This window comes from Aedes albopictus, chromosome 1, assembly GCF_035046485.1.
Source record: "Aedes albopictus strain Foshan chromosome 1, AalbF5, whole genome shotgun sequence".
Taxonomy (NCBI): Eukaryota; Metazoa; Arthropoda; class Insecta; order Diptera; family Culicidae; genus Aedes; species Aedes albopictus.
The window spans coordinates 336543304-336556305 of record NC_085136.1 but is presented as its reverse complement, the minus strand read 5'-3'; the positions used below and the strand labels follow the sequence as shown (position 1 = coordinate 336556305).

Genomic DNA, 13002 nt, shown 5'->3' with positions numbered 1-13002 from the left:
ACACTTCGATAGTTATTTTGAAAATAACCCTACTCCCGAGCAGTATTAGTCTTGACAGTTCGATAGTTATTTTTTGTTCGCAATGATTTGGCTGCGTACTGTATTTTGTTCCAAATAACTACTCGTTTGTCAAATTTCAAATGGACCGCCGTCGTGGTTATTTTTTAACTTTTCGATGGTAAATAACTATCCAAGTGTCAAATTTTAACTAAAAGTTAAACGAATAAGCGAAATGGTTCACACCCTTAATGAACTGTCAATGATAGGGATGATCAATTCGCATATTGTTCGAACAATGGCTGAAATTCAAGAAAATATGTCAAAATTTTTAAGAAACTGATGTTCATTCTGCAATAGAATTCTGCAAGGTGACGTCACGAATGAACGTTCGGTTCATTCTCGTTCGTCCCTTCCTTTTCTCTCCCACACGAATTTTGACATTTTCCGGTGGTTTGTTTTGATTCCCATTCGTTGCCGTTCTTTTCTCTCTCGGGGAGAAAATTGAGGTTAAATTTCGATGCAAAACTCTATAGAGTTTTGAAATCCTTTTTGATATTTATCCAGATATTTTACGTATGTATTCAATGAATCACTCAAAAAACTTTTTCAAGAATTTGCTCAAAGTATTCGTATATTTATCCTCCTATATTCTTTCGAAAGTTTCCTCAAAAATTCTTCCCAAAATAACTTTCTCAAACTTCTACACTCGTTTATCAGAGTAACATTTAAAAGTTAACACGGATTTCAAAAACGGAAAAAATAACCATGAATTTATCACAGTTTTATCCCTGAAGGCTTGCCGTGGTTTTTGAGTTATTTTTCTGGCTTGCTCTAGTTTTATTTAGTTTCCATCGAGAAGTTTTTGCGTATTTACTTCCATAAATATCTTTTTTTCGAGTTTTTTTTGTAATCTCGCTGGATTCCACCCGCAGATACTTCCAAAATTTATCCAAAGTTCTTTCAGTATATTCCCTTAGTTTATCGGGATGGCCTTCCACCAGTTTCTTTCAGAAATTCTGCAAAAGATCTTCCAGAGATTTTATCCAGAGGGTTTTTCGATATTTTTCTTGAATTTCCTCACGGAATTTCTCTTAAACGTTTTTGGAGTTCCTCTGTGAATTTCCTTAATATTTCCTAACTATTTTCCTAGGTATCTCAGTTTTTCTAGGGGTTTCTCCCAAGTTTCCTCACGAGTTTTCTCGAATAAGTCTTTGCGGAGTCTCGCAAGATTTAACCTGCGTTTTTGCCGATATGTCTCCGGGAATGAGAACCTGTCCATAAACATGGTCCATCCGTAGACCAAGATGTAGAAGACTCATGGGAAAAAGGGGGAGTCTTAGCCAAAATTTAGCGGAATTCAGCATTAGCTCTAGAAGACACTGCGGGAAAAAATAGAAGAAATTTCAGGGTAAATTCAGAAACCCTCAGAGAGAAAAGTCTCAGGAGAAACTCCGGGAGAAATATTAGGTGACACGTTCAATTAAATCTCGCGAGAACTTTTAGGAAATATCTCCAATGAAATTCCTGTAGAAATCCAGGAAGAAATTCTAGAAGAAAGCTCAGGATATATAATAGGAAGAAATTCCGAGAGATTCGTGAAAAACTCCTTATATATGGTGAAAATCCCAGGATTAGCTACCAGGAAGATATTCCAGGAAGATCTCCTGGAAAAGTCCCAAAACGAGCACCGGAATTGATTGCGGAAAATATTCAAGGGGAATCCCGATAGAAACTCCAGGAGGAATTTCTTGACAACATCTGCGTTATATTTTGAGAGAAACTCTTGTGGAGATCTCGAGATAAATACTGGAAGCAATTCTAGAAAGATGAGAAATCGGACGGCAATCAGTAATTCTGGAAGATTCCCAAGGAAGAAGGTCGGATAGACTTCTTGGAAAACTGGTGGCAGAATCTGGTGGAATCTACGGCAGAAAATTAAAAAAGTAACACCAACAAAAATGGCGTGAAAAAATACGGAAAGATTCTGGAAAGCTTTCCAAGAGATATTTCTAAAAAAGTTCCAAAAACCATCCAAGTCCATCTAAACGGCCAGTTTTGGATTACCCGACGTTTCGGCCGACTTTATTTGGCCTTTATCAAGGGAAAACTAAGTATTCCAGGTTTTCCGTGTTGAATAAAACTTCCTGAGGAGTTTTCCAGGTAATAGACACCCTGATTTGCTCTAGAAATTTTTCCATGGTTCACTCCCTAAGTTCCAGCAGGAAGTCCCTTCAGCAAATTTTTAGAAGTTCATTCGTGATTTTCTCAAGAAGCTTTTTCCGACATTCCAGCTTTAAGAGCTGTCAGGATTTTTTTTCTTAAAGTCTTACCATTTGTGAAATTTATTTTCTTCTATCATGAATCATGAATCTATCCTTAACATTTTCTCCCGGGATGACTCCCCAAACTTTTTTCGAAATGCCCCAGTTTTTCTCTGGATTTCTCAAAAGTTCCACTCAAGTCTCGAAATTTATCTAATAAGACGTTGCGGAGTTCATTGCGGAGTTTCTCGCCGGATATCACCTAGATAAGATACTATCGATATTTCTCCAGGAATTTCTGATAAGGAATTCGTAACATTTAGAGACATTAAAAAAAAACACTCCTCGAAAAACCCTACATTAACTCCAGGAGCAACTACAAAAAAAATCCAAAAAGGAGTATCCAGAATCTCGCGTCAATTTTTGAAATGGATTCCGCCAGGCAGAGCTCTGGAAGTAATCCCTGGAAAGTATGTGACAAAAGCCCTGCAAAAATTCGGTAAACAACTACGCAAAGTTCAGAAAAAAAACTGAGAGAAATCCTTGATGAAACTTCAAAATGAATCCCGCCAGAACCTTTAGGAAATATTCCAGTAAAAACTCCTGTAGAATTCCATGCTGAAACTCTAGAAGAAAGCTCACGAAAACTTTTCGAAGAAATTACAGGAGAAACTTCGGAGAGAATCCACGGGAAACTCACAAAAATATTGCTTTACAATCCTTGGAGGATTTCTAGTTAGTAGAAATACCAGAAACAACTCCTGTAGCAATGCTGAGAGAAATTCCTGGGGAAGTGCTAAGTATTCATCTTTGATATTTCTTCAGAAGTCAAACTAAGAATTACTGTTTGCATTGCTTGTTTTTTTTTTCAGAAATCAGGAAATCTTTGAAGGGCTACTGCAGGAATTCTTGCTTTAAGAGTTCCCCAGGAATATCTCTACAGTTCTCTTCAGATTTTTTTTCAATTTAAGCAGTAATTCCGCTAGAAGTTCCATAAGTAATTTCTCCAGGATGATCTCGTGAAATTCTTGCAGGAATTCCTCAAGGTTGTTGTAAACTAATGCATGAATGTCTCCAGGAATTCTTGCAGATATTCTTCCAGGAGTTCTCAAAGAACTGCTGATTCGTTTTCTGCTTCAGTAATTGTTCTAAAACTTCCAACAGATGTTTTTTAGGGGTTCATTCAGGATTTCCTCTTGAATTTTTTCTTGATCCCAAAATTCCTGCAGGAATTCTTTTAAAAGTTTTTCAAAAATCGTCACAGGATAACTGGTGAAATGGCAAATTTTCAGAAGTTCAATGATACATATTACCCTTTAAAGGCATTTACCAGATTTGGAAAATCTCCTAGTAGCTTTTTCTGACATTCCTGCTTTACGAGCTCTGTCAGGAATTTCTCTTAAAGTGTGTCCAATTGAGAAATTTCCTCTCTTTTCCTTCAGATTTTTGTTCATTTTATGCAGAAACTACTCTAGAAGTTCCATAAGCAATTGCTCCAGCATTTCCTCTTGGAATTCTTCGATGAATTGCTCCCAAAGTTTCTGCACGAGTCCCTGAGTTTTTCGAGGATTCACAGGATTACCTTCAGAAATTCCTTCAGTAAATAATGTATGAATGCCTCCTGCAGTTTTTGCAGAAGTGCTTTCAGGAGTTTTTTTTTTTTCAAGAATTGCTGCATGATTTTCTGCTACAGGAAGTTTTCTAAAAATTCCCTTCAGATTTTTTTAGGAGTTCATTCAGGAATTTCTCAAAGAGTTTCTTAAGGGGTTCTTGCTTCATGTGTTTTTTTTTAGATTTTGTTAGAAATTCTTATGGAAAATTCGGCTTTTTTTCAGTAATTTCTCCGAAATTCATGCTTCACGAGTTCCTTCAGGATTTTCTTCATAAAGTCCCTTCATATTTGTTTTAATTTATGCAGGAATTCTGCTAGGAGTTCCATGGAACGTTACTCGAGGATTTCAGGAGTTCCTTGAAGAGTTTCTCCAGGAATTAGTACTTTCGTTTCTATGAGATTTCCTGCTTCTAGAGCTCCTTCACGAATTTATATAGAATTCTATTCGTTCCATTATATAGACTTTCAGCATTGGACTGAAAATGCTTCAGGATTTCTTCTTTATTTCATAAAAATGTTCGCAGGATTATTAGAGGAATGGTTGTATTCTGTTTCGAAAATTCTTCTAGAAGCTCCTTCAGAAAGTTTTATTGAGTTCTTTCGGGAATTCCTAGGTCCTAGGAGTCCGTTCAGATTTTTCACGGAGTTTATGTGCAATTGCTCCAGAATTTCCTCTCGATATACTTCCACGATTTACTCTCAAAGTTTCTACAGGAGTTTATCCTAAAATTCTTGCAGGACTAGTGAAAGAATGGCTACATGATTTTCTGCTTCAGGAATTCTTAAGTTTCGTCGGAAAGATTTGAGTAGTTCTTTCAGGAATTCCTCAAGGAGCTTCTTCAGAAGTTCTTGCTTCGAGATCTCCATCAGGAATTTCTTTAACATTTTCAGTTAAAAAAAATTAAGAATCTTTCGAAGTTCCTTTAGAAGCTTATTCGGCAATTCATTACACAATTTCTACAAGAATCCATCTAAAAAGTCCTTCAAACATTTTTTAAAGGAGTTTTCATTGATTTGTTCCGGAATTTCAGGGATCTCGCTTTAAAATTTTCTATTAATTTCTGTAGAAGATTCTGGAGGGCTCTCGGAATTTTCCAAGGAACTTAGGATTACTGCTTCAAAAATTCTTCTAGAAGTTTCTTCAGAAAGATTTTAGGAGAAGCTCCTCGAGGAATTCCTGAACGAAAGGAATTTCTCTAAGAGCTTCTTTTGAAAATTCTGCTTTGAGAGCTTGATCAGTAATTTCTCAAAAAGTTTGCTCAGTTTTTAAAGTTTTCTGTACAAATTTCTCTAGAAGTTTTTTCAGCAATTCTTTCAACACGAAACTATCCATAACGTCCTCCAGGTATTTCTCTTCTAGTTTTTCAAAGAATTTCTGTAGGCGAATTTTCAGGAAGTGTACAATTCTGGAAATATTCTATCGAATTTAGGATTACCTAAGGTGCCGTTTGTTTGTCATTATGATAAATATTTGCCATTGAAGCCCGACTTTCATTCAAGGTTGCTATGATTAACGTTGTGTTGGCCATTTGTTGGGCTTGTTTGGCCATATATTTGTCATGTCTAATAGGACCTTAAAAGAGTGTCTACATGATTTTCTGTTTTAAAAATTCTGCTAGAAGTTCTTTCAGAACGATTTAAAGAGATTTTTTTCAGGAATTCCTTGAGAGGCTTCTTCTGAAGTTCCTGCTCTGAAAGCTCCAGGAATTTCTCTTAAATTTTCTCCATTTTTGTAAGTTTCTGTAGAAATTCCTCTAAAAGCTTATTCAGCAATTCTTTCAGCAGTTTCTACAATTTCTATAAAGACTTAATACTTTCAAAACTTTTTTTAAGGAGTTAATGCAAAATTTGTTCCAAAATTTTCCTCTAGGTGTTTCTTTTAGGAATTTCTTTATAAGTTTTCCACGAATTTCCATAGCAGTTTATTCAAGAATTCTTCTGAGAGATTCTGGGAATTTCTATACGAATTTAGGATTACTGAAGAAATCTCGCGTTTAGTAACATACAGGTGTAACTGCAATGATCGATTTCTCTTCATCGATTTTCTTTTTGGGTAATAACTTAGCAGGCAAAACAGTTTCGGTTGTTTTTATTGTTCTAGATGCTAGTCCTAGTTGTCCTTCACCTAAACGTACCAAGAGATCATCCGAACATTGGATGAATTTCCCGGAATAATCCGAAGAGAAAATCGATTAAGAGAAATCGATCATTGTAGATACGCCCGTATGATACTCAGCGCGAGAAATGGCTGGAAAATTTTCTGCTTCAAGAATTCTGGAAGTTCCTTCAGAAAGATTTTAAGAGTTTTCCAGGAATTTTTCGACAAGCTTCTTCTGAAGTTCCTGTTTTGAGAGCTCCATCACGATTTTTTCATAAAGCTTCATCATTTTTTCCATTTATCCAGCAAGGCTTTCTACAGTTTCTAGTAGAATTAAACAATAATCCCCTATAATTTTTATTAGATATTTATCCAGAAATTCCTTCAGCAGTTTCTACAAGAATCTGTCTAGAGCATCCGTTAAGAATTTCCAAATGAGTTTTTGCATTATTTGTTCCAGCTTCAACATGGATTTCTTTAAGAGTTTCTTCAAGAACCCATTAAATCGATTTTTTAGAACTTTTGTTTCCGAACTCCTTCGGAAATTCTTTAACGAATTTAGGGATCCATCTGTGAGCTCTTCCGGAAAAATTGTGGAAATCTTTCAGGAGATGTTCATTTTGTTTTGATCGCACCAGGTTTTACTAAACATAATTTCCCTCCTGGAAGAATTTCTGAAAAAACTTCCGAATTCCGAGAAACAATATTTAAACTAATTTCTTCTGGAGACTACCGTAAAAAATCTTTGAGACGCTTTGTGAGAATTTTCTGAACGAACTCTTCGAGGAGCTTTTGATGTCGTTTCGATGTATAAAATAGCATTGCCAGATTCCCTCAGCCGATAGCATTCCTTCCAGTTTACAAAACTGAAAAATGTCTTCAGTGATTCCTTATGCATTGAAGAATTCCCCTAGGAATGCCCCGGTATTTTTTTAGGTATTCCTACAGCAATTTTTCAAGGGATAACTCTTGATATTGTTCTTGGAGACCCTCCAAAAATTTCTTCAGAAATTGTTTGCAAAAATTTTTTTAGAATATTTTTCCAAAAATTTCTTCTGCAGTTTTTTAGGATTTCTTTCTGCAATTTTTTCAAGAATTCCTCACACAATTACTTCAAGAAATGCCGCCGCCATGTTCTCAGTCAATTTATCAAGGAATTCTTTTTGTATATTCGGCAATTCATCTGGTAATTCCCCCGAAACTTCCTTCTTGAATTCCTCATGCAATTTGTTGAAAAATTACTTCGGCAATTTTTGGAGAAATCCTTCTAGAACTCTTCTAGCATAGTTTCAAATAATTTTTCCAGTAAATCTATAAGAAATCTTATTGACAATTCTTTTTAATTTAATGATTTTTTTTATAAGAATCGTAATGGACTTCTCTGTAGATCAATTCGACATAGCGACAATTATTTTCCTCTTATTTCCTTCAGAAGTTCCTCTGACAACTTGTTTGGAATCTTTGCCACCGTTTCTCAAGGAATTTCTCAGGATAATGTTTCAGGAATTCCTTCTCAGACAGTTAATTTAGGTATTCCTTCGACAATTTCTTTGGGAATTCCGGAAGAAATTCTTCTGTCAATTTCTTCAATGATGCCTCCCACGTAGTTCTTTCTGGAATTTCTTGAGAAATTCTTGTAGAAGTTTCCCAAACAATTTCTTCGAAAATTTCTTCGGAAATTTCTTTATAGGAATTCTTAATTCATTGAGAACTGTTTCTATCTCCTTTTTTAGTATCTTTCGGGCAATTACTTTTGCAACCCTCTGATAATTTTTTACAGAGTTTCCTCAGGAATTTTCCTTAGCAGTTGTTACGACGAATGTTTCTTAAGGAATTCCTCAGGCATTTTCCTAGGAATCTTCACAAATTGTTCTAGCAATTCCTTGAGGAATTGTTCCTGAAGTATTTCTGCAACGAAGCCAAAGGCATTTTGGAACTAGAAATGCGACCATTCCTTTTGAAATTTGTTTGACAATCTCTTAATTTTCAAATTTTTTGTCCTGTTAATTCATAAATGAAACCCCCAGGGTATTGCCTGAGAAGTTTTTATCTAAAAATTGCCAGCGAATTTCTGAAAAAAAAAAGGAATTTCAGGGAGTTTCAGAAGAAATGCCGCAATAGGATCTAAATAAATAGCTGGAAATTTTCAAAGAAATCTTTTGAGGAAATTTCTTAAAATGTTGTCAGTGGATTTTCCAAAGCTATGGTCAGTAGAAACTTTGAATAAGGATGGTTTCCTTACGAATTTTTCAGGCAATTTCTTCATCGCAGCTTCCTTCCTAAAGTCTTTTCGACGTTTTCTAGGAATTTAGGAATCTAGAATCTGATTCGTTGATGAATTCCTCTGTAAATTCCAGTGAGAATAGATTGGGTTTGGATTGGATTGGGTTTTGCATTGGGTTTGAATTAGATTTGGAAATGGATTGAATGTGGATTGGATTTGGATTGGATTTGGATTGGATTTGGATTGGATTTGGATTGGATTTGGATTGGATTTGGATTGGATTTGGATTGGATTTGGATTGGATTTTTATTGGATTTGGATTGGATTTGGATTGAATTTGGGTTTGATTTGGATTTGGATTGGATTTCGATTGGAATTGGATTGTATTTGGATTCGGATTGGATTTGGAATCGGATTGGATTTGGATAGGATTTGGATTTGGATTAGGATTAGATTTGAATTGGATATGGATTGCATTTAGATTCGATTTGAATTGGATTTGGATTGGATTTGGATTGGATTTGGATTGGATTTGAATTGGATTGGGATTGGATTTGGATTGGATTTGGATTGGATTTGGATTGGATTTGGATTGGATTTGGATTTGGATTGGATTTGGATTGGATTTGGATTGGATTTGGATTGGATTTGGATTAGATTTGGATTGGATTTGGATTGGATTTGAATTGGATTTGGATTTGGATTGGATTTGGATTGGATTTGGATTGGATTTGGATTGGATTTGGATTGGATTTGGATTGGATTTGGATTGGATTTGGATTGGATTTGGATTGGATTTGGATTGGATTTGGATTTGGATTGGATTTGGATTTGGATTTGGATTTGGATTTGGATTTGGATTTGGATTGGATTTGGATTGGATTTGGATTGGGTTTGGATTTGGATTGGGTTTGGATTGGATTTGGATTGGATTTGGAATGGATTTGGATTAGATTTGGATTGGACTTGGATTGGATTTGGATTGGGTTTGGATTGGATTTGGATTGGATTTGGATTTGGATTTGGATTGGATTTGGATTAGATTTGGATTGGATTTGGATTGGATTTGGATTGGATTTGGAATGGATTTGGATTAGATTTGGATTGGACTTGGATTGGATTTGGATTTGATTTTGGTTGGATTTGGATTGGATTTGGATTGAAATAGATTTAGATTGAATTAGATTTGGATTGGATTGGGATTTGGAATGGATTTGTATTGAATTTGGATTGGATTTGGATTGGACTTGGATTTGAATTTAAATTTGGATTTGATTTGGATTGGATTTGGGTTGAATTGGATTTGGATTGGATTTGGGTTGGATTGGATTTAAATTAAATTAAGATTGGATTTGGATTGGATTTGGATTAGATTTTGATTGGATTTGGATTAGACTTGGATTTGGATTTGGATTGAATTTGGATTAGATTTGGATTGGATTTGGATTGGATTTGCATTTGGATTAAATTTTAATTAGATAAGGAATTCCTTACGAATTTTACCAATAATTTAACTTGAACATCTCAAGAAATGAACTCTCTATTGAAAAGTTCATTTATAGGGATGTTCAATTCTCATTTATTTCGAAAAAAGATTTTTTTTAATTAAAAAAACTGAAAATCAAGATCTTATAAAAAAAATGAAAAAAACATGAAAACTATGGTTTGCTAGACAGAAGGCAATGTGAAACGACCATTTGCCTACTGTAATTTGTGTTTTCATTTTACCGACGTTACCCTTCCATCTTGAGGGTCGAGTTGAGGGTATTTTTCTAGTTTTTGTTTTGTTTACTTGTCTAAGAAACTTACCTTTGGTGATTCTACAGTTCTGCACCACCTTCTCCCAGGAGGCAAACGAGGCGTACAGGACTTCAGTCAACTTCTTGTTCGTTCCCGGCGTCAGCGGTGGCATCTGCGTCGGCACATCTGTAAGAAAGAAACCGAACGAAACGGAAACTTAGTTTACGATCAATACATACAATTTATCGTTGCTACTACTGCTAGTGATGAAAAGTGTAACAACGATCCATCCAACTATGATGAAGATGAAAATGATGACGTTAAAGAGCGCGTTTGGCGTGTGCCGCCACACCACTAAAAACCTGACTCCCCGAGTCAGCCAGCCAGTAGTGTAACAGTATCGAATTTCATGAACCATTTTCTCCCCGGAAACAAGCCAATCCGAATCGCATTTTCGAGGAAACCGCACGAGACACGCATAAAAATTGGAGGTTAAATTTCGCACGTTCCTTCAACTTTGCTTCGGCTAAAGAATCCTAAAGAAACCTAAAGAAGAGAGCCGGTAATGGGCAATAAAAATTAAAATCTTGTAAATCATAATACGATTTTCTGGAGAGGCAGTTTACTGCGTCCGGAAGTTGGCCCTCGCACGCTGATCGTAGTAGTCGGTAAGTTCCTTCTCATGGCAGTCAGTCAGTCAGTGCACAATGGTCCGAATCCACGTTTTAGCAGGAAAAAAATCCGTATCTTTGTTTTCGTTAATTTTAGGCGTTTGGTGTCTTCAGAGAAGTTGTTTTAATTTGTTTGCTGCATCTTTTCCAAAAATTTTTGATTAGGGTGGTCCTCGTCTTAACTCAAATCTGGAATAGAACTTTTTAATTTTTAGTCATATGCGATCGAGTTTTTCAGCAAAGTTGTAGCCAATGTTATTTCGAGCAACTTTGCCGAATACGCCGTTTATCTAGCTCTTAATTTGAACATAGTAGGTCAATTTTAAGTTTTGACTTAGGGTGAGCCACCCAAAAACGGTTTTTTTGCAATAACTTTTTTATTTGATTTTTTTCGAAAATGTGAGCTTCGGAGCATTTGAAGAGCAAGTAATGACGCATATTTGTTCTGAACATTGCATATTGCTAGGTCTTGTCGTTCAAATGTTATGGGCAAATTTGACTTAAAAACAACGATGTTTTAAAATGCTTATATCTCATGGAGCTGGTGAAATAAAAATAATTTTTTAAGCGGCATTTGGAAGGTCACATAGAAAGCTAAATTTGGAGCAAAAATTACAAGAACGTTATTTTTTAAATTTGAATAAATCGACTCCAAAAATCCCCTTAAAAATTGAAGAAACTACTGATAACTCATACAATTTTAAAGATAGAGTCAAACTGTCTTCAGAAAAAAAGTGGGTTTTTACCATACCTAAAAGTTTCCCATACACCACTTTTTTCTAAAACATGAAACAAAAGCTTGAAATTGATAATTTGTTTTTAAAGAATATAATCGTTCTGATTTCCTAGAAAAAAATAGCATGAACCCCTAAGAATCAAATTATCAATTTCAAGCTTTTGTTTCACGTTTTGCAAAAAACTCGTGTATGAAAAACTTGTAGGCATGGTAAAAACCTACATTTTTTCCGAAGACAGTTTGACTCTATCTTTAAAATTGTATGAGTTATAAGTAGTTTCTTCAATTTTTAAGGGGATTTTTGGAGTCGATTTATTCAAATTTAAAAAAATAACGTTCTTGTAATTTTTGCTCCAAATTTGGATTTCTATGTGACCTTCCAAATGCCGCTTAAAGAACTCTTTTTATTTTACCAGCTCCATGAGAAATAAGCATTTTAAGACTTCGTTGTTTTTAAGTCAAAATTACCCATAACATTTGAACGACAAGACCTAGCAACATGCAATGTTCAGAACAAATATGCGTCATTACTTGCTCTTCAAATGCTCCGAAGCTCACATTTTCGAAAAAAATCAAATAAAAAAGTTATTGCAAAAAAACCGCTTTTGGGCGGCTCACCCTAAGTCAAAACTTAAAATTGACCTACTATGTTCAAATTAAGAGCTAGATAAACGGCGTATTCGGCAAAGTTGCTCGAAATAACATTGGCTACAACTTTGCTGAAAAACTCGATCGCGTATGACTAAAAATTAAAAAGTTCTATTCCAGAATTGAGTTAAGACGAGGACCACCCTAATCAAAAATTTTTGGAAAAGATGCAGCAAACAAATTAAAACAACTTCTCTGAAGACACCAAACGCCTAAAATTAACGAAAACAAAGATACGGATTTTTTTCCTGCTAAAAGGTGGATTCGGACCATTGTGCAGTGGTGGTGCGATTCGTTCTCGTCGATGTTCTTAAAACGGATCAAGAGTGAGAGCTTCTAACTGTCAATCAGAGGCGTAATTGTCATATCCAGAAGGGGGTGAACAATTCGTACCTATCACGTATGAGACTTGACTTGTGACGGTTCGCAACAATTGGGAGATTTTGAAGCGTTTTGACAGTTCTTGCATGGGAATCGACATTTTGACGTTTATCTACAAAGTAAACTCAAAATTTCAAACAGATAAAGTCACAACAGAGATTAGAATAACCAGCCACAGAAATCCAATGTCGCGACTGTTCGTGTGACCAACATCTAGTTTGCCTCGCCCTTACAGCGTCAGTAGCGGTACTATAAGTGTCAAATAAATTTTGTTTATCAAAACAAAAGGTCCTCTACAAGATGGCCACTTAAAAATAATCAATTATTGCAAATAAAGTTATTAAAAAAAATAAATAGGAACACTGAGTACAGCGCCATTGGCGTTCTAGTGTATTTCTATTCAACAGAGTAAGCTATTCAGCACCTGTCATGCATTGTCAAATTTCTTTAAATTTTGAAATCCTTTTCTCAACCTTTCAAGTCCTACGAAATAAAATGAAACATTTTAGGCATCCCTACAAGTGAACTTTTCAGCATAAAGTTCATTTCTAGGGATGCTCAAAATGTTTATATTTTAAGAGTTCAAAAAAGAAAACTTAACATCGAAATTGTTGAAATCCAATAAAAAGGT

General features: G+C 35.3%; 1 protein-coding gene across 2 annotated transcripts in view; it reads right to left on the bottom strand.

The window, feature by feature from the left end:
• LOC115253705 (ETS-like protein pointed) overlaps window positions 1-13002 on the bottom strand; it is a 369875-nt gene that overhangs the window by 93393 nt on the left and 263480 nt on the right. For both annotated transcript variants that reach the window (XM_062847443.1, XM_062847444.1), the window contains one exon: window positions 10005-10121. In XM_062847443.1, the coding sequence (XP_062703427.1) occupies window positions 10005-10121 (117 nt within the window). The remainder of the gene's footprint in view (window positions 1-10004; window positions 10122-13002) is intronic.